The sequence below is a fragment of the Trichoderma gamsii genome (genome assembly GCF_001481775.2).
Source record: "Trichoderma gamsii strain T6085 chromosome Unknown Scaffold_28.2, whole genome shotgun sequence".
Lineage (NCBI taxonomy): Eukaryota > Fungi > Ascomycota > Sordariomycetes > Hypocreales > Hypocreaceae > Trichoderma > Trichoderma gamsii.
Window position 1 is genome coordinate 207013 of NW_020171365.1, and position 17183 is coordinate 224195.

Here is a 17183-nt window from a genome sequence, read left to right on the forward strand (position 1 = left end):
GACGACGCGGGCCAGGTGCCCTTGAATGCATGTGACAGGGGAGCTGTAAGGGACGATACAGGTAAGGTACGAAAGGTGGTGCAGAGCAGGTACCTCTTGATACTGGAGGATAACGTGATGCTGATAATGGCAGCTGGAGAGATGCCCTGGTTGGCTGGATTGTCCCATGTAAGCAAGGAAACGTCATGGGCGTATCAGTCAGTAGCCCTCAGTTCTTGGTTGATCCAGGAGGAGGTACCTCGTATCTGTGCTATACGCCTTGATAGGGAACTCTCAGACTTGGCACTCAATGTGAATGAGACGGTGGATGGATTGGCTACAGCGGAATGGAGCATTTGGGTTCAATGTTGCTTGGCTGTTCCATCCACTTGATGTTATAAGTGGCTGCATGCCATCAACGCGGGTACCTGGAACTTACTTGTTGTACTGGGAGCAACAGGGCACACAGCGCTTGGCCGGGCCTGGTAGCGCATGGCTGCAGCACTGGAAGCACCCAAAGGGACAGCGCAGAAAGGCCTCCAGCTCCCACCCCCCCAAGCACCTGCTCGCTGAAATTATGGGGTTTCAGGTCTGGAGCGCCTGCGCCCCGCTCTCCTTTTGCCGCGACAACCTCCCTGCTGTGACGGCGCTGGCCACGCAAAACATCACGCGCCAGCCGAAACGTAGCGCAATTGTTTCTCGAGCCTTTACGCACCGCCCAGCTTTTCTGACATAGATTTCGCAGTCGCTATCTTCATCCGCTTCACTGGGACGCAATGGCTTCCAAGGCCATGTGGGAGGTTGACCCCGAGACTCGGTCCAAGGTACGGCGCAGCCCTTCTTTGTGTTTCCCCAAATCTTGCCTTTGCCTCTCGTTCCCCCCTTTACTGCGGACAGTGATGGCATGGATATACAAGTCCTTGCATCGAGCATTTGGCTTGGCATTTGGAATCGATTTAGGGCCAGACAACTAACCGGTCTCTATTAGTTGGCTGCTCTGCAAAAAGAGTCCAAGAACAATGTCTGCTGCGACTGCAATGCCCCGTCGCCACAGTGGGCGTCGCCAAAGTTTGGCATCTTCATCTGCCTGAGCTGCGCTGGAGTCCACCGCGGGCTCGGCGTGCACATCTCCTTTGTGCGAAGCATATCCATGGACGCCTTCAAGGCCAACGAGATTGAGCGCATGCGGCTGGGCGGCAACGAGGGCTGGAGGAAATTCTTTGAGGAGCACGAGGATACGCAGATGAGGGGCCTCACCTGGGACGACGCCACGATTGCAGAGCGATACAGCGGCGAGGTTGGCGAAGAGTGGAAGGAGAGGTTGACGTGCAAGGTGGAAGAGCGAGAATACGTGCCCGGAGAGAAGAAGCCCGCTGCCGCGCAGGCATCCCCGGCGGCGGCAAAGTCGGGGGCGCGCACAAGCACACCCCTCGGTGGAACCGCGAACCGAAGCCAGAGTCCCTCGCAGGGAGGAAAGGTCAAGGTAGACGACAAGTACTTTGCCAAGCTGGGAGCCGACAATGCCTCACGGCCTGCTGATCTGCCACCGAGCCAAGGTGGAAAATATGCTGGGTTTGGAAACATGCCGGCCTCGAACACGTCGAGCCAGGGAGGAATGCCCATGTTTGACGATTTACAGAAGGACCCCATGGGTGCCATTACCAAGGGATTCGGCTGGTTTGCGTCTACAGTGACGAAGACGGCCAAGACGGTGAATGACGGATACATTCAACCCACTGCGAAGAGCGTATGTCCTGTTCCCTTCTCTCGCTCAGTACGAGGCTATACAAACATGATCCCGATACTAATATTGCTTCCTTCTAGATTGCTGAGGGTGACTTTGCCAAGCAGGCCCAGCAAACGGCTGCACAGCTCGCCAAGCAGGCCCAGCTTGCGGGTAAAAACGCTCAAGATGGCTTCAACAGATTTGTCGAAGGTCCCGACGCTACCAAGAGAAACGCGCCGCTGGATGCCAGCCGTAAAGACTTTTGGGACGACTTCTCCAGCCTAGCAGACCAAAACAAGCAGAACAATGCTATCGGCACAAGTGCTATTGGTATGGGGAAGAAGTCGTCGGCTCCTGGAGCCCCGGCGCCGAAGCCCAAGACTGGCGATGAGTGGGATGATTGGTAAACAAGCAACTGCGAATAAACTTTTAAATGTTTGCTTTTGCTGGCGTTGGAGCACTTGTGGCCTGAAGAGATACACTTGACGAAATACGAGCGCTTGGAATAAATTGACAAGATGGTAGCCTTTGACCAGAGATACGACACGGCCCCCATATACCACTACTTATGACGACTGACCGACTGACTGACTGACCCCGGCGGGCGAAAATCTACGGCACCTTGACTGACGAAATGGGCCTGGATCAAGTATGCAGTCACGCATATGAGAGTACACCGCTGGCGAAGGACTTTATTCAACCATTCAGAATGCAATGTTAAGAGTATTGCTGAGGAGGCAATATTATTAGAGGGTGAATATTCATGTATATACGGAACGCATCTAAATATCAATTTCTAATTCTTTCATCTTTCATCATTCATCATTCTACCTGTTAGCCTAATCGGCCTCTGCTTCCTTCTACAACTCATATGCGCACCAAGGCGGGCGCAAATATCACGTGAGCGCGTATCCGAGGTTGTACGGAAGCCGGCCCTAGCCGGTATGGAGGCTCGGGTCGTTTGTCGGCCGGCTACTTTTGGGTAGCGGCAGCATGTTAATATCGGCAACGTCCCTCACTCTGGCTGCATTCACATCATCCAACATCCAGCCGCTACAATGTCTGCCCTACGGATTCTAGTACCAGTGAAGCGAGTGATTGACTATGCTGTAAGCTGAGCCCTGCTTTTTCCTTTCCCTCCCCATTGTCACAAGAGATGGCAATTGAATTGAATTAATGCTTACCTTGCCCCCATCATCTGTATAGGTCAAGCCGCGAGTCAACAAGGCCCAGACGGGCGTCGAGACAGCCGGCGTCAAGCACTCCATGAACCCCTTTGACGACCTCTCCGTCGAAGAGTCCGTGCGAATCCGCGAGAAGAAGCGCGCCCCCGGCGGCGTCGAAGACATTTGCGCCTTCTCAGCCGGGCCATCCAAGGCGCAGGAGATTCTCCGAACAGCCCTGGCCATGGGCGCCGACCGCGCGGTGCATGTCGAGATCAAGGACGGCGAGGAGCTGGAGCCGCTGACAGTGGCCAAGCTGCTGAAGAAGTCGGTCGAGGAGCAGAAGAGCAACCTGGTCATCCTGGGCAAGCAGAGCATCGACGACGACGCCGGGCAGACGGGCCAGATGCTTGCGGGCTTACTCAACTGGCCGCAGGCAACGCAGGCGAGCAAGATTGAGTTTGGGGCGGATGATGCTGTGACTGTGACGAAGGAAATTGATGGCGGTGTGGAGACGGTCAAGGCGAAGCTGCCGATGATTATCACGACGGATTTGCGGTTGAATACGCCAAGATATGCGACGCTGCCGAATATTATGAAGGCGAAGAAGAAGAAGTTGGATAAGAAGACGTTGGAAGACTTTGGGCTGACGAATGAGAAGAGGTTGAAGGTCTTGAAGGTTACTGGTGAGTTTCCATGCCTATCCTTTGAGGGTTTTTTTTCCTCCTCTTTCTATATATGTGATGATTATGATTGCTAATTATTATGCGTTTATGTACAGAGCCTCCTGTGAGACAGGGCGGTGGCAAGGTTGAGGATGTAGATGGCTTGATTGGCAAGCTGAAGGAGCTTGGTGCTTTGTAAATGGGAGCTTTGGATTGTTCAAATATACAGTATGCAAAGGAAGGACTGGGCGGGATCAAGTAGACTTGTTTCAATTAGAACCCCCGTTATGACTCTATGAATTGCAAATTACGGTTTCCTTGGTGCTCATTTCTATTGCAAAGATCACTACTACCTGCTTTAGCAGGAATATAGAAAATGCGTCTAGATTTAAGACCTAAGAGAAAGAGATGGTTGACAAGGAAGATGCATGTTTTTGGAAGAAAGCCATGAAACCAACCTCTATCAATGTACGTGTACACTACCTATTATGCTATGAATCATTGTAGCAGCACTGAAACGAATCGGGCGACGATGTTGGAACGTCAATTGAGTGCTCCGTTTACCCCACCAAAGAACAATGAATCACTCACTTGTCACTGCCAGTAGGATGAGTTGTAATTAGAGTAAACAGCACTCAGCATGGCAGTTCACCTGCTATCCACGCAACTGACACCAGAAAACAGCAGCACCCTCAGCGCTTTGTCCCTTATCTCCATCCCCATCTCTATCCCCATCTCTAGTCATGTCCTCTCCCGCCTCTAACTCGCAAGAGATAATAAAACGAGATCCGCCGTAATGATTCAATGTCATAGAATAGGGCACAGGGGCCACAACGATATCGGCGCCCCAGAGCTCGCCCAAACAGGACAAGCTGCCCCTCCTTTCAGCACGTCAAAAGGCCGCTAGCGACGTCTCCAGCCAACCAATTGCCGGGAATTCGGCGTTGGTCATTATCTCTTGAGCGCGAGAAAAAAAAAAGAGATGGCACTAAACTTGTTATAATCTGACCCCTCCGATGCACCCTTTTCTCCCTTCTTTTCCTTTTCCTCTTTTCTTTTTCTCTCTCTCTCCATCAGTCAGAAGAGTCATCAGTCCAATCGCACCTTGTGCATCACGCATTCAAATCAATCAACCTTCTCAATCTATTCTAGAGTGCCTCGCGCCTCGTTCTTACATCGTCAGCCTACCGTTTCTTAATCCGCCCTTATGAACGGGCGCCCGTCGGAATTCACTTCTCAGGTATGTGACTCTGTTTTTTGCGGCTGATACAATTACCCCACGTCCGCTCTACACTTAATGTCCATTTCCGTCTTCCGGGTTGGGCTGCATCTACTGCTTCCTTGTCTGCTTCAATCGACAGTTATTCGTTCCAATTCGTCTTGACTCAAAATGCTAACTTTGCTGTGTTCTACAGGACTATCTCTCTGGTTCGTGTTACCATGACTCACTCCCTCATGATGCCGTCTAACCTGCTTCACATAGACCACCTGTGGAGGGCCTTGTCAGCTTAAAACAGCTCCCCCAACAACCGATTACTGCTTCTACCACCTGTGACTACAACAAACTACAACCAATTTTCGAATAACCGCTGCCATGTTCTCCAAGCTGGCGGCCAATTTTGCCCAGAAAGCGGCCACTGCTGCCGCGGGCTCCACTCGCCGAGTTGCTTTCCAGACCCGATTTGTGTCTGGCCAGACTCTCGCCAGCAGCACAAAGGGGAAGACTGTGCCTTTCCAGACTGCTCAAAACGGGGCTTCTCTGCCGGCCACCTTTACCATCCGAGTAAGATGCGCCATATACACTACGTGGTGGTATATAGCATAGAAAATGTGCTAACATGAACGTTGAACAGGATGGCCCCATTTTCCGAGGCAAGGCCTTTGGCGCCAACACTAACATCTCTGGCGAGGCCGTCTTCACCACTTCTCTCGTCGGCTACCCCGAATCCATGACCGACCCCTCTTACCGTGGCCAAATCCTCGTCTTCACCCAGCCCCTGATTGGCAACTACGGCGTTCCCTCCAGTGAGCGTGACGAGTACAACCTTTTGAAGTACTTTGAGTCTCCTCACATTCAGTGTGCTGGTGTTGTTGTCTCCGACGTCGCCCTTCAATACAGCCACTGGACCGCCGTCGAGAGTCTGAGCGATTGGTGTGCTCGCGAGGGTGTTCCCGCCATTTCCGGCGTCGATACTCGAGCCATTGTCACCTTCCTCCGAGAGCAGGGTTCTTCCCTCGCTAGGATCTCCGTTGGCGACGAGTACGATGCCGATGAGGACGAAGGCTTTGTCGACCCTGGCCAGATCAACCTGGTCAAGCGTGTCAGCACCAAGGCTCCCTTCGTGGTTGAGTCTCCCAACGCTGACCTCCACATTGCTTTGATCGACTGCGGTGTCAAGGAGAACATCCTCCGCAGCTTGGTCAGCCGTGGTGCTTCGCTCACCGTCTTCCCTTACAACTACCCGATCCACAAGGTTGCCCACCACTTTGACGGTGTCTTCATCTCCAACGGCCCCGGCGACCCAATCCACTGCCAGGAGACCGTCTACAACCTTGCCCGCCTGATGGAGACTTCTCCCATCCCCATCATGGGAATCTGTCTCGGCCACCAGCTTCTGGCCATGGCCGTCGGCGCCAAGACGATCAAGATGAAGTACGGCAACCGAGCCCACAACATCCCCGCCCTGGACTTGACCACCGGCCAGTGCCACATCACCTCCCAGAACCACGGATACGCCGTCGACTCCACCACCCTGCCCAACGACTTCAAGGAGTACTTTGTCAACCTCAACGACGGCAGCAACGAGGGAATGATGCACCGCACCCGCCCCATCTTCTCTACCCAGTTCCACCCCGAGGCCAAGGGTGGCCCAATGGACAGCTCGTACCTCTTTGAGAAGTACCTTGAGAACGTCCGCGCTGCCAAGAGCGCTCAGCACGTCTTCAAGGACAACCGTCCTAGCCAGTACATCCTTGACGTTTTGAGCAAGGAGCGTGTCGGTGTTGAGCCCACTCCTCTTGTTGGCTTTGCATAAATGACGAAACTGGCATGAGAAAGCATTAGCTGACTTGGGGAGGGACAAGATGTAGAGTTGGAAGTTTTGGGCGTTTTTTTTTTTTTTTTCAGTATCACGGAAAATCAGATCGTACTATTGTGGCTTATTCATGGATACAAATATTAGCATAATTTGAAAAAAACAAGTACAAATATCAATAATTTTTTTTTGCAATCTGCATGTTCCAGTGCGTATTTCGTCATCCATCTCTGAGGCTCTCTTGCAGCAATTCGCTTCACAGCCAGGCACTACAAGTCTGAATATGATAATGGTATCTTGTCATACATGGTATACACGATAATACAGTATCCTACAAAAGATACAAATGCCGTCCAGTAGTCATAAAGCCCACTCTCCCTTCTTGCCCGAGTCCAGAATCATGTTTCCCTTCGGGTGCCAATCCCGTCCGTGCCAATCCCTGTCCTTGCCCTGTCCTATCCCTGTTCCTGCCTTCGTCTCATGAATAAAAGCCGTTGGCAGCCCTGTATGATTTCCGATATAGCCTCAGATATCTCTCGCTCACATCTCAAGTTTGAATCAAGTAAAAGAAAAGAAAAGGAAAAGAATAGAAGATTAAAGAGCCTTTTCATATAAAAAAGGGGCAGCAAATAGAAAGGTTTAGATATCAGAAGGAGAGAAAGAAAAAGTTCGTCGGCCATTTCAACGATGTCCCTCCTATTAAAGAGACGAAAAACCCGAAAAATATCGGTTGAAAAGACGAGTCGATAGATGACATCCATTAAAAGAAAGAAAGTATCGTGAATAATCGCATTCCTCAGCGGTGGCGGCGGTCTCTATAATCCCTATCTCTAGAATCGTCGCGTCGCGATAGTCGGTCATCGTCACTGTCTCTGCGTCGTCCGCCTCCAGAGCGGTAGCTGGAGCCACCGCCGCCACCGCCAGCTCCGGGGAGGTATCTATCACTCCTCTGTCGGAAAGGCGGCGGCGGTCCTCTTCGGCCTTGCGAACGAGCTCCTCGTCCACCACCACTACCGCCTCCACCACGACGATCTCCTTCGCGGTGAGGAGGTCGGATACCCTCGAAAACTTCTTTGCCGCGGTCCACAAAGACGTCTCCGTTTTCAAAGGAGTAGCGGTTGATTTCACGTCCGAAATCACGGGATTTGTCGCGAGTGTAGTGGCTTCGCATCTTGTCCAAGCGGCTGCGGGCGAGATCCTCAGACACCATCTGGTATGAGATGGGAGGCCAAGAGTGAGTCTTCTCCACGACATGGTCCAGGGGACTGGTACTGAGCCGGCCACCGGGTCCTGCTCCTGCTCCTGCTCCTGCTCCTGCTCCTGCACGCCCACCTCTTGGCCCCGTGGGTGGTGGAGGCATCATGCCACGATCACGATCCCGCTCTCGCTCACGTTCACGGTGGCTTCGAGGACCAATAGGGATAGCATTGGTACTATCGGCACCAATATTGGACGGTGGTGGCGGCTCGGTTGGTCTCGCTTTCGATACAGATCCGGACTCTAGCACAGCTTCGAAGCCATCTGGCCCAGGTCTGTATACCACCTGCCAGCGGGAAGAGGATCGTGCTCCACCAGCTTTTTCTACATCGATCCATTCATCCACTTTCCCGGGAGGGATGTAGTCGACTGAAAGTGCCTTGCGATTGCTTTCGTTTGGCCAAACGCATTTATGCAGCGCGGTGCGAACTCGAGTGGCAGACAGCTCCGTATCAAAGACAGCAAATGCATGGGTGCGGATTGAGTTCAAATAAAACTTGACAATGCGGTCTTGCCCCGAGTCTGCGCTGGATGTAGATGCCAGGCTACCAAGATGCTCAAGAATATCGACATCGCGCAAGGGGCGCATGAGATTGCTGATGTAGAGGGCGGCAGTGGGAGTGTGCACCGCTGGCTCTACGTCTCTTTCGAAATCCATCTCCACAGGTGGAGCATTAGCGACTGGTGAGGGCGACTCTTTACGCGAGTCTGCGATGACCTTGGTATCAGATTCGCCCTTGTCGATCGTCTGTGGCGTGAAATCAGGCGCGCCAGCACCAGTCATATCAACATCGGCTTCGTTCGCTTCGGCCGTGGCATGAATCTCGTCGCCGTTTGCAGTCTTGTCAGAGCGCGCGCGCTTTCGGGCTATATCTTCTTCGGTGGGCAGAGGGCTGTGCGAGCGTCGCTTGCGCTTCTGAGCTTCTGGTGTCGGTTCGATGGAAGCCTGTGCAGTTGACTGTTCTTCGGGCTTGGGGGAGGACGACGAAGTAGCTTGTTCGATGGGAGCTGGAGTTACTTCAGCTGGCGGAAGACTGCTGGCCGCTGCCTCACCGCCCTGAACATTGTCATCGCTTTTTGCAGCTTCGGAAGGAATTTCAGCGACTGGCGCGGCTGGCTCAGGTTCAGCTGCCGCTATGGGCTTATTGTGCTCCTCTTGCTGCGCGGGCTGTGCCTCTTCGACAGCATTGGCCTTCTCTTCGGGCGTCGGGTCGCGTTCCTTGATGTGCGAGGGAGGCTTCAGCGCGACTGGTTCTGGAGTGGCTTCGACATTCTCTGTCTCGACAGCTGCTGGCTCTGTGGGTGCCTCTGGCTGCGCCTCTGGTTGGGTCTCGGGCTGGACTTCTTGCTCTGGCTGAACTTCTGGCTCTGGCTCTGGTTCCTGTGGCTTCTCCTCTTCCTCCGGGTTTTCTTCTTCCTGTTGCGCTGCCTCCGCGTCGGCGGCGACCAATCGCGCAATCAGCTCCCCCTTTAGCCCTGCATAAGGCAGGCCACGGCTCTTCAGCTCGGCTTTAAGGTCGACGACTTTGAGCTTCGACCAGTCGGTCATTGTAAAGATATTTGTAGATGCGCTGCAGCACCTACTGTTGATGTCAACACAAAGGAGAAATTTGTCTTGCTATGTTTTGTGTTTTTGTGTTGGTTTGGTTGGCCGTTCGACAAGGGGGGCAAGCAAGGAAGAAGGCCACAGCTTTCTGTATGCAGCAAGCCGCAATGACAAAGCCGAATGGAGTGAAATAAATCAAACTAGTGAAAAATTCAGACTTATGCGACGACTATTATGCAGGCGTAGGTGCAAAAAGTCAGAGGTCAAGGGGACGTTTTTGGTATCGTGGCGACAGCTTCTTGCGTTGGAGGAGCCAAAAAGAAAAGCGTAGACTCCGGCGCGTCGCGAAGCGTTAAAGGCTGAGGCTGAACTTGGAACGTTCCCCCCTGCAGAGGCTCCATTTCTAGCCTGTTCAGCTGCACCTTTTGGGCCATGGTGGGATGAGAGGCTTTGGAGTGGGATTATGTAAGACGCGTGTTGTTCCGGTTCCGGATTAGCTGGTTTTGGCTTAGAGGTCACTTGTTACTTTCTTGCTCTGTGCTTCTGTGTGGGCGATATTGCAAGTAAAGGCTGTTTGTATGCACGCACGTATTATGGAGCGCAGCATAAGACGTCGAATCGTTAATGGAAAGGATGCCGTTTTAAGAGCTTTGGTGGGGTTTGACGTTGCCCCTCCTCGTGACCTCCTGCCAGCAGTTACTTGTGGTTGTACCTGCTAGCAGCGATGCTACAGCACTTTGTCATCCCACCTCCGCACTCATTTAGCCTTTCCATTACAGAGGAGACTGTGTGCTTCGACGGCACCTCTGCCAGCATTACCTCACAGTTGTTGACTGGCTACTGGACTTGATTGCTAGCACTATCCTGATCTTACTAAGAAGTGGTTTTCATATCTTATCCAGAATGACCATCAGAGACCAAGCACACAGTCCAGGTTATGTGAACCTCTAAAGCAAAACCCAACTTTGATCAAGTGGATACCGGTGACGTGAGGGCTGCTTTTGCTGCATGCAAATGAGTGAAAACTTGAGTAAGAGCCAGGCTTAATAAGAGAACTCACAGGAAATAGAGGTTGATGGGAATCCACCAGATGCAGGACTAGCAAGGTTCCCCGCCTCAACTCAATCACTCAGTGCTGCATCGCTTGGCTATTCATGGGGCCCGGCACAAGGTGAGGAGAGTGGGGTGGGCTGCTATAAGCCTATAACACGCCGTTGAGATACGAGCGAGTAGAGACCTGCCCCCGCTTGGTAGCTTAACGTTTGCCGTCTTCCGGCATTTCAGGCAGCTTTCAGGGAGCTCAAGCAAAGGGAAAAGGACTTGAGGCAGCTTACAGTATAACGAAAGGTCGGTTTAGTTAGTAGCGATACTGAAGTGAGGAGAGGTGAAAGTGAAAACATGTAATAAAAAAAAAAGAGTTCAAGTTTCATTCCATTCATATCATAATACTACAGCTAGTTCTCTGATGAACATGGCGGGTGCGTTTATAGGTACGCATAGATCCGCAAGATTTACTACACAGCCAAGCTCCCGCTGGCGATTACACGGCATCTTGTGCCATTTAGACGTCGAGGCCGTCGACGACAACACCCTTGGTCCAGTTCCACTGCATGGACCTGGCCGCCTCCTCAGCACACTGCTCATCCACCAAGGCGCTGACGAGATACAAAGCTGCATCTACGCCAGCGCCGTGAGCCCCAGCGGTTATAACTCGAAGGCCACCGAGGCGCATGGCGGCACGTCTGGCAATCGACTCACGACGTGTGTTGGACTCTTTGAAGGAGATGCTTCCCTTTCTGTGATAAAAGTCATTAGTAAAACGAATACAGACGTGGCAATCCGTATATAGGCTTCACTTACCGGCCGTGAGGTCGTCCAGCATCGGACGCGCGACGTGTGTATGGGCTCTCATCTTCAGTGAGCTCAAAGCGAAGGTTGTTGACTACGTATCTGGCATCTTCAATGACATCGGTTCGCTCAGTCAGGTATCGGGTGGCAGCATCGCTGCAAAGGTTCTCAAATGTGGTAAGATGGTCGGACAGTGTGGTGGCAGAGAGGCCGCAGAGGATGCCCTCTCGGGCAAGCAGGTGTGAGCCGGTGGAGACGGACAGGACTGTTCGCTCTCTGGCTGGATCCTTCTTCTGAAGGTCGGAAAAGGCAGTGATGAGGCCGAGAGGCTCAGTCTCCTTCTTGACGACCTCATCGACGTTTCCGCCGAGAATGACGAGAACGTCAAATTCCTCAAGACGCTCGTGAGCTTCCCTGAAGGTGATCTGGGACTGCACGATGGTGCCTTGGGCGGAGAGGACTTGTGGCTCAAGGCCCGCAAGCGTCACCTCAAATGCTCTGGTGGCTGTTTGTGATTGCGGGGAAGCGGGTTAGCATTGGGTACGGAACCACTGGGGCTGGCAGCCCAAGCTTCATGCAAAGTACATACAGGAATCAGCGGGATCGTGTTGCGCCTTGTGGAAGGCAGCCAATGGGCCTGCAAAGTCAAGCATGTCGAAGCCTGGTTGCAGAGCAAAGAGGATATCGACAGGTTCCTGGTCAGCAATAGCTGAAGTCTTATTCGCAGCCATCTTGACGATGCGGGGGGAGGCGTTGTCTGAATGAGATGAATAGAAAGAGAAGAGGGTGTCACTCAGAAGCAATTGATAGCTTCAGAATGTAATGTGAGCGGTGTTGGATGATATTTGGATAAAGAGCAAGAGACGAGTGTCCTGTGCTCAGTCAATTGAGATGTTGTCTTTGGGGTATAATGAGGATGAAGGAGGAGAAGAAGAAAAAGAAGAGATCGAGGACGAGAAGAAATAGGTAGAAAGTAGCCGGGAGCTATAAGAGGGAGGGGAACGAAGGAGGGGCACAAAGAGGGGATCACGCGATGACGGTCAATTGGTCGAGCAGCTGGTGGCTCATGCCTCAGGGCATCATCAGGGCATTGAGAGGTCGTTACGCTGGTCGTGTGTGGCTCGACACATCTCGACGCTCCCGGCCATTTACGTGCCACCATTGCGGAGCCAAATCAGCAGTCGATCGAGCCACTGCTGCTCGGGTGCCCGGGGCCAGCAGCGCTAGGAGCTAGCAGGCTCCAGCGGGCTCCAGCAGTGCTCCAGCAGACCCCCGGCAGGTCCTCGTAGGGGTCGTCGTAGGGCCAACAGGGCCTGTAGCAGCAGTGGGGTCCTGCGGGAGGGATTCGTTGCGGGGTAATAGGGAGGTCGGCGGGCCTCTTCCCTAGCATCGCCGCGTGCAGTACCGAGGACCTGCTCTGCCACCAGTCGCGGGGTGCATCGGCAGGTTCCCTCAACTTTTTCCACACTAGCTGCCGCTAGCACCTTCTGGCCCTAGTGTGACCTTTTCCTGCCTGGCCTTTGCAAATCAAGCTCAACCATCTTTTCCAGCTTGTTCTCCATCCGGCTAAACCTCAGCAACCGGCGTGCAACATCTTAAACCCCAAAAAGGCGAGATCCGTGATATCACCCAGGGCCGCATCTGCGCGTTCCAAGTTCCTGCGAGAGGAACCCGCGTCTGAGATTACCCGAAATACCTGCGAACTTGGAGGCGGCGGTGGCCACGACGGCCTCACCTCCTGCCTCCTGCTAAAGCTGCCGCGATGGCTACCACACTGTGAGTTGAGTCGACGGCTTCGCACATCACTGGAGCCTCTCCTCAGCACTCCGCGCGGGGTGACTGCACCGCGGATTGATTGACTGACCCACCTATGGTAGATCCCTTAAGGAGCTGTCTAAAGCCATCAAGGAGTTCATCGTTGAGCCAACCGTGCCTCTGCCCGAGGAGATCGTCGCGACGATTGCTGCCTACCAGCGGAGGCACGAGAAATACGACGACGCCGCATCCGATCGCCTGCAGGAGGAGCTGCTCCTCATCTTCGATAAGAATGTTCGGGGAAACCCTGCTGCGTCCTGCGCCTGGATGGGCATCCTGCGCCGGCTCCTGAGAGTGCTGCAGACCCCCGAGCGAATACTTGTGTGGCTGGAGGCTTGCAAGGGAATGCTCGACAAGACAGACTTCAATAAACATATCGTTGACGAGGCTATGGACACTCTAAATGAGATTGTTGCCATTGCCGACGAGTACCACGATGGCGCCGGCAACGATTTTGCCTCAAACCCTCTGATTGATAGACTTTTCGAGATATGGATGGAAGACTTTCAGCCAGCTCACTTTGAAGGCTTCCTGCCGTCGCAGCATACCCAGAAGATGATAGGTGATGCGCTAGGGCAGTTTGGGAAGAAACGACCAAAGGCACGTATACCTCATCCCATAGTATTTTCTCTCATTTACTTTCTGTTGAGAAATTGCTTGATCAAGAAGAGCCCTTCTCTTTGTCCGTCTTCCTTATCTTAACCTGGCTAACCAAAATGTAGGAGTTCTTTTGCTCTTTGGATAGCTATTTCGTCCAGAAAAAGTACAGACAAATTAGCTTGAATTTCTTTTGCAATTATTTTCAGTCACAGCCACCTCACTTGTATCAAGTGGCCCATACTCCCTTGTTTACGGATCTCTTGACATGCCTGCAGCAAGACACTTCAACTGCAGTCCTTTCGGCTGCGCTAACCGCTCTCGCCATGCTGTTGCCGCACATGCCTAGCTCTCTCGTGCCACATTTGCCTACTCTCTTCAACATTTACACCAGAATGCTCTTCTGGGAAGCTTCAGAGTCGCCTTCGCATGAGTCCGAACAGACAAATCGGTGGGAGGTGATTGCATACGATCCGGAGACGGAAGATGCCCACGTATCTCATTTGGACAATTATTACACAATCTTATATGGTCTGTATCCTATAAACTTTATGGATTACATTCGCAAACCACAGAGATATATACGGCACGCAAACCTGCCTAACGCCGACGAGATTGAAGTACAGCCTACCGAGATTCGGCATCGATCGGAGCGGTTTAGGAGAAGCCACTTGCTGCATCCAAATTTCTTCACGTACACGATTGAAACTGAAAAGACGGATTTGGGGCGATGGATTAAGAGTGAGGCTGCCGAAGTCGTGACTGAATGCATGGCGCTGTGCGTTACACAAACAAGCCAATTATTTCCTGACCACCTGGAGCTGCCACATGCCCCGGAGTCCTCAGCTCAGGTCCCCAACGACGAACTGAGCCAGGAGAGGTCGGATCCGGGCTTGCTGAGCAGTTCAGTAACCAAGGTGAATTCGTGGAGAAACTCTCACATATCCAGCACAGAATCTGCCACTAGCGATGGCGCGCCGTCTACCTTGATGAGGCGTGGATCCCAGTCGAGCCAACATTCGGGGAGGGACTCTGTCGAAGCGTCGCGCTTTAAGGATTTAGCTGGCATCGATAGCCCGTCAGGGGCCCAGCTTCTCCAATCGGCTTCTCATACCCAGCTTCAAGACCTCATTAGATCAAATAAGGTTATCAAAAGCAGTCTTCACCAATCGTTGGCAAATGATAGCGTGCCGTCTCTCGCTCTGAGCCACCAAGAGTCTACAGCTGATACTAGACCGTTGACGACAATGACGCTGCCTGCGCAGGCCCATACGCCCGTATCCGCAGGAGATGTGAGCAGCGCTCAAATTGCCCATCTCCAAGGACGGCTTCTCTTGCTGCAAAATGATCTTAGCTTCGAGAGGTATCTCAAGCTGCAGCACATGGCTCACATTGGCGAGCTCAGACGGCGACAGATGGCGGAAGCTGCTACGGAGGCAGAGATGCAGAACCTGATCATGATGAATAGGAACCTCAAAAGAAGCTACGAAGAAGCTAAGCAGGCCGAGATGCAAGTCCGCAAGGAGTCGGAAAATCGCCGCGCCATAGCAAAGAAGTGGGAGGCAGACCTCGCAAACAAGCTGAAAAATCTTAGGGAAGAATCAAAGAAGATGCAGACGGAGTCTGAGTACATTCGAAAAGAGCTTGAAGAGAAGAGGCAAGAGTGCGAAAAGCTGCGCAAGCTTGTATGCGACGCCGAAGTGAAGGAATTGAATGCGAGACAAAACATGCAGTCGATTGAGATACATGGCGCCGAGATTGACAGGCTCAAGGCAGAGGTTGAGCGACTCTCATTATCTGAACGGGACTATCAGGCAAAAGAGGTCGAACGGCAAGCCTCTATCAACGCGGCTGAGGATGCCCAGAATCAGATGGAAATGTTGAAGATGAAGTTGAGCGCCAAAGAGGTGGATTTTGAGCGAATGAAGAAGCTTTTCCATGGCCAGGCGACTGAGCTTCAGGCGCAGCTCTCGGCAGCTCTGGAGGAGCGAAATAAGCGACCTGCTGCGGCAGTGAACGCTGCAGTTGAGGCTTCACTTGAAGCAAGCCGTGCCAAGCAGGCTGAGATGCAGAAGCAGTATAACTTACTGTCGCGCAAATACACAGCACTGCAGTCGTCCTTGCTGGATATGCAGTTGGAGGCATCGGTTACAACGGGGAAGTCGAGCATAGCAGAAGGTGAAGATGATGGCATGCTGTCGCCTACGGGCCCAATGTCAATAAGGTCAAGACCAGTCCAGCTTCTGTCAGCGACTGAACACGCTGAGGGAGCAGCGTCATCGCTCGGCTCGCACCCGGGGACGCCGACATCCTCTGTGCTGCAGCCGCTACAACCCACGAGCTCCGCGGGGACAGGAGAGACAGATGGTAAGGCTTCATCGCTCAATCTGTCGGTGAGCCCGGAAAGAAGTTACTTTGGCAGTAAGTGATTGAGAAGCGTACGTTTTACTCTGGGATGTACAGGTACTGACATATATGCAGGTATGATCCGCAGAGATAGTAAGGAAAAAGCCAAGGATGAGTCTGGCAAGCCTAAGAAGGAAAAGAAGTCCATTGGCTTGAGAGGAATTAGGGGATTTGTTAATAGCTAATTGGGCCAGGACTGGCTGAGCCCTTGCGTATATAATTTGTGCTCTTTCAATTTGGGAGATGGCTTGAGAGGAAGTATATGCTTAATGGTAGATGGTTTTGATAGAAGCGATACGGAGTACAGGTTTTGATTTTAGGGATGATTGCTCACTTAATGGGCAACGAAAAGCAGCGAATCTTTGAGTAGTATTAGGACATGACTCTATCTCTATGTCGAATCAATATGAAGCGTGAGAATTGAACGTGATGAAGACTTTTAGCTCCAGGTTCCAATATCAAGTAGTATTTAGAACCAATAGATGAGTACCCATATACTCTGTTGCGATCTGCAGCAACACTGTACTCGCATGTACTGGAATACACACATGTTGACAACGCAATAGCAGCCAAGCCGTCAAGCTGTCAAGCTGCATCTCGATTCTATGGATAACAGTCACGTGTAATACTGGGTATCTCCATGCAGGTACCGAGCTTACGAAGCCTGTGGCGCCCCTTGTGGTTCCTCTAGCATTTTTTCTGCTGCGTTAGTGGGAGCCACAGGCGGATGTTCCGAAGAGCCGGGAGGGCCTTTCAAGGTTTTTTTTTTTTGGGAAGAGAAAATGAGCAGCTGAAAGATGCATTTTTTGTGAGGGTGAACTTTTAGCTGAGTTTGGCTTTCCTCTTTTGGAGAGAAAGAATGAAAAGACATGGAAATGTAGTAGTATCAAAATCCAAGCGGTTAGTCTAATTGGAATACGAAGCTGGAGAGATGGACGCCCTTCTTGTGGGCGAACACGAGGTCACGAGCGCTTTGTGAAGTGCGGTGTGGCACCCTGGCTGCCCTTTTCCATCTTTTTGGGGGGGTATAAGTGAGTAAAGCTAGGAAGTTGACATTGGTATTGACATCTGTTGCTCTGCTGCTCTCTCATTTAACAGCTGAGCTTCTACTCAGATCTATACCTACTATATGTCCAACTGTTTGAC

General features: G+C 52.2%; 6 protein-coding genes across 6 annotated transcripts; 4 read left to right on the plus strand and 2 right to left on the minus strand.

Moving 5' to 3' along the window:
• Positions 1-755: 755 nt before the first annotated feature.
• TGAM01_v207523 (hypothetical protein) lies at positions 756-2112 on the plus strand (the record flags this gene model as incomplete). The annotated part of the gene is made up of 3 exons (XM_018805556.1): positions 756-803; positions 968-1726; positions 1804-2112. 3 exons carry the CDS (start codon positions 756-758, stop codon positions 2110-2112), a joined length of 1116 nt encoding a protein of 371 aa, XP_018661216.1.
• Positions 2113-2763: 651 nt separating this feature from the next.
• Positions 2764-3732, plus strand: TGAM01_v207524 (electron transfer flavoprotein subunit beta; the record flags this gene model as incomplete). Its single annotated transcript, XM_018805557.1, has 3 exons — positions 2764-2814; positions 2912-3554; positions 3650-3732. The coding sequence occupies 3 exons, from the start codon at positions 2764-2766 to the stop codon at positions 3730-3732; spliced, it is 777 nt and encodes a 258-aa protein (XP_018661217.1).
• A 1395-nt stretch (positions 3733-5127) lies between these two features.
• On the plus strand, positions 5128-6568 carry TGAM01_v207525 (carbamoyl-phosphate synthase; the record flags this gene model as incomplete). Its single annotated transcript, XM_018805558.1, has 2 exons — positions 5128-5316; positions 5387-6568. The coding sequence occupies 2 exons, from the start codon at positions 5128-5130 to the stop codon at positions 6566-6568; spliced, it is 1371 nt and encodes a 456-aa protein (XP_018661218.1).
• Positions 6569-7364: 796 nt separating this feature from the next.
• On the minus strand, positions 7365-9374 carry TGAM01_v207526 (hypothetical protein; the record flags this gene model as incomplete). The annotated part of the gene is made up of 1 exon (XM_018805559.1): positions 7365-9374. One exon carries the CDS (start codon positions 9372-9374, stop codon positions 7365-7367), a length of 2010 nt encoding a protein of 669 aa, XP_018661219.1.
• Positions 9375-10932: 1558 nt separating this feature from the next.
• TGAM01_v207527 (hypothetical protein) lies at positions 10933-11950 on the minus strand (the record flags this gene model as incomplete). The annotated part of the gene is made up of 3 exons (XM_018805560.1): positions 10933-11167; positions 11232-11724; positions 11809-11950. 3 exons carry the CDS (start codon positions 11948-11950, stop codon positions 10933-10935), a joined length of 870 nt encoding a protein of 289 aa, XP_018661220.1.
• Positions 11951-12981: 1031 nt separating this feature from the next.
• TGAM01_v207528 (hypothetical protein) lies at positions 12982-16222 on the plus strand (the record flags this gene model as incomplete). The annotated part of the gene is made up of 4 exons (XM_018805561.1): positions 12982-12995; positions 13097-13655; positions 13910-16052; positions 16113-16222. 4 exons carry the CDS (start codon positions 12982-12984, stop codon positions 16220-16222), a joined length of 2826 nt encoding a protein of 941 aa, XP_018661221.1.
• Between the last annotated feature and the right edge of the window lie 961 nt (positions 16223-17183).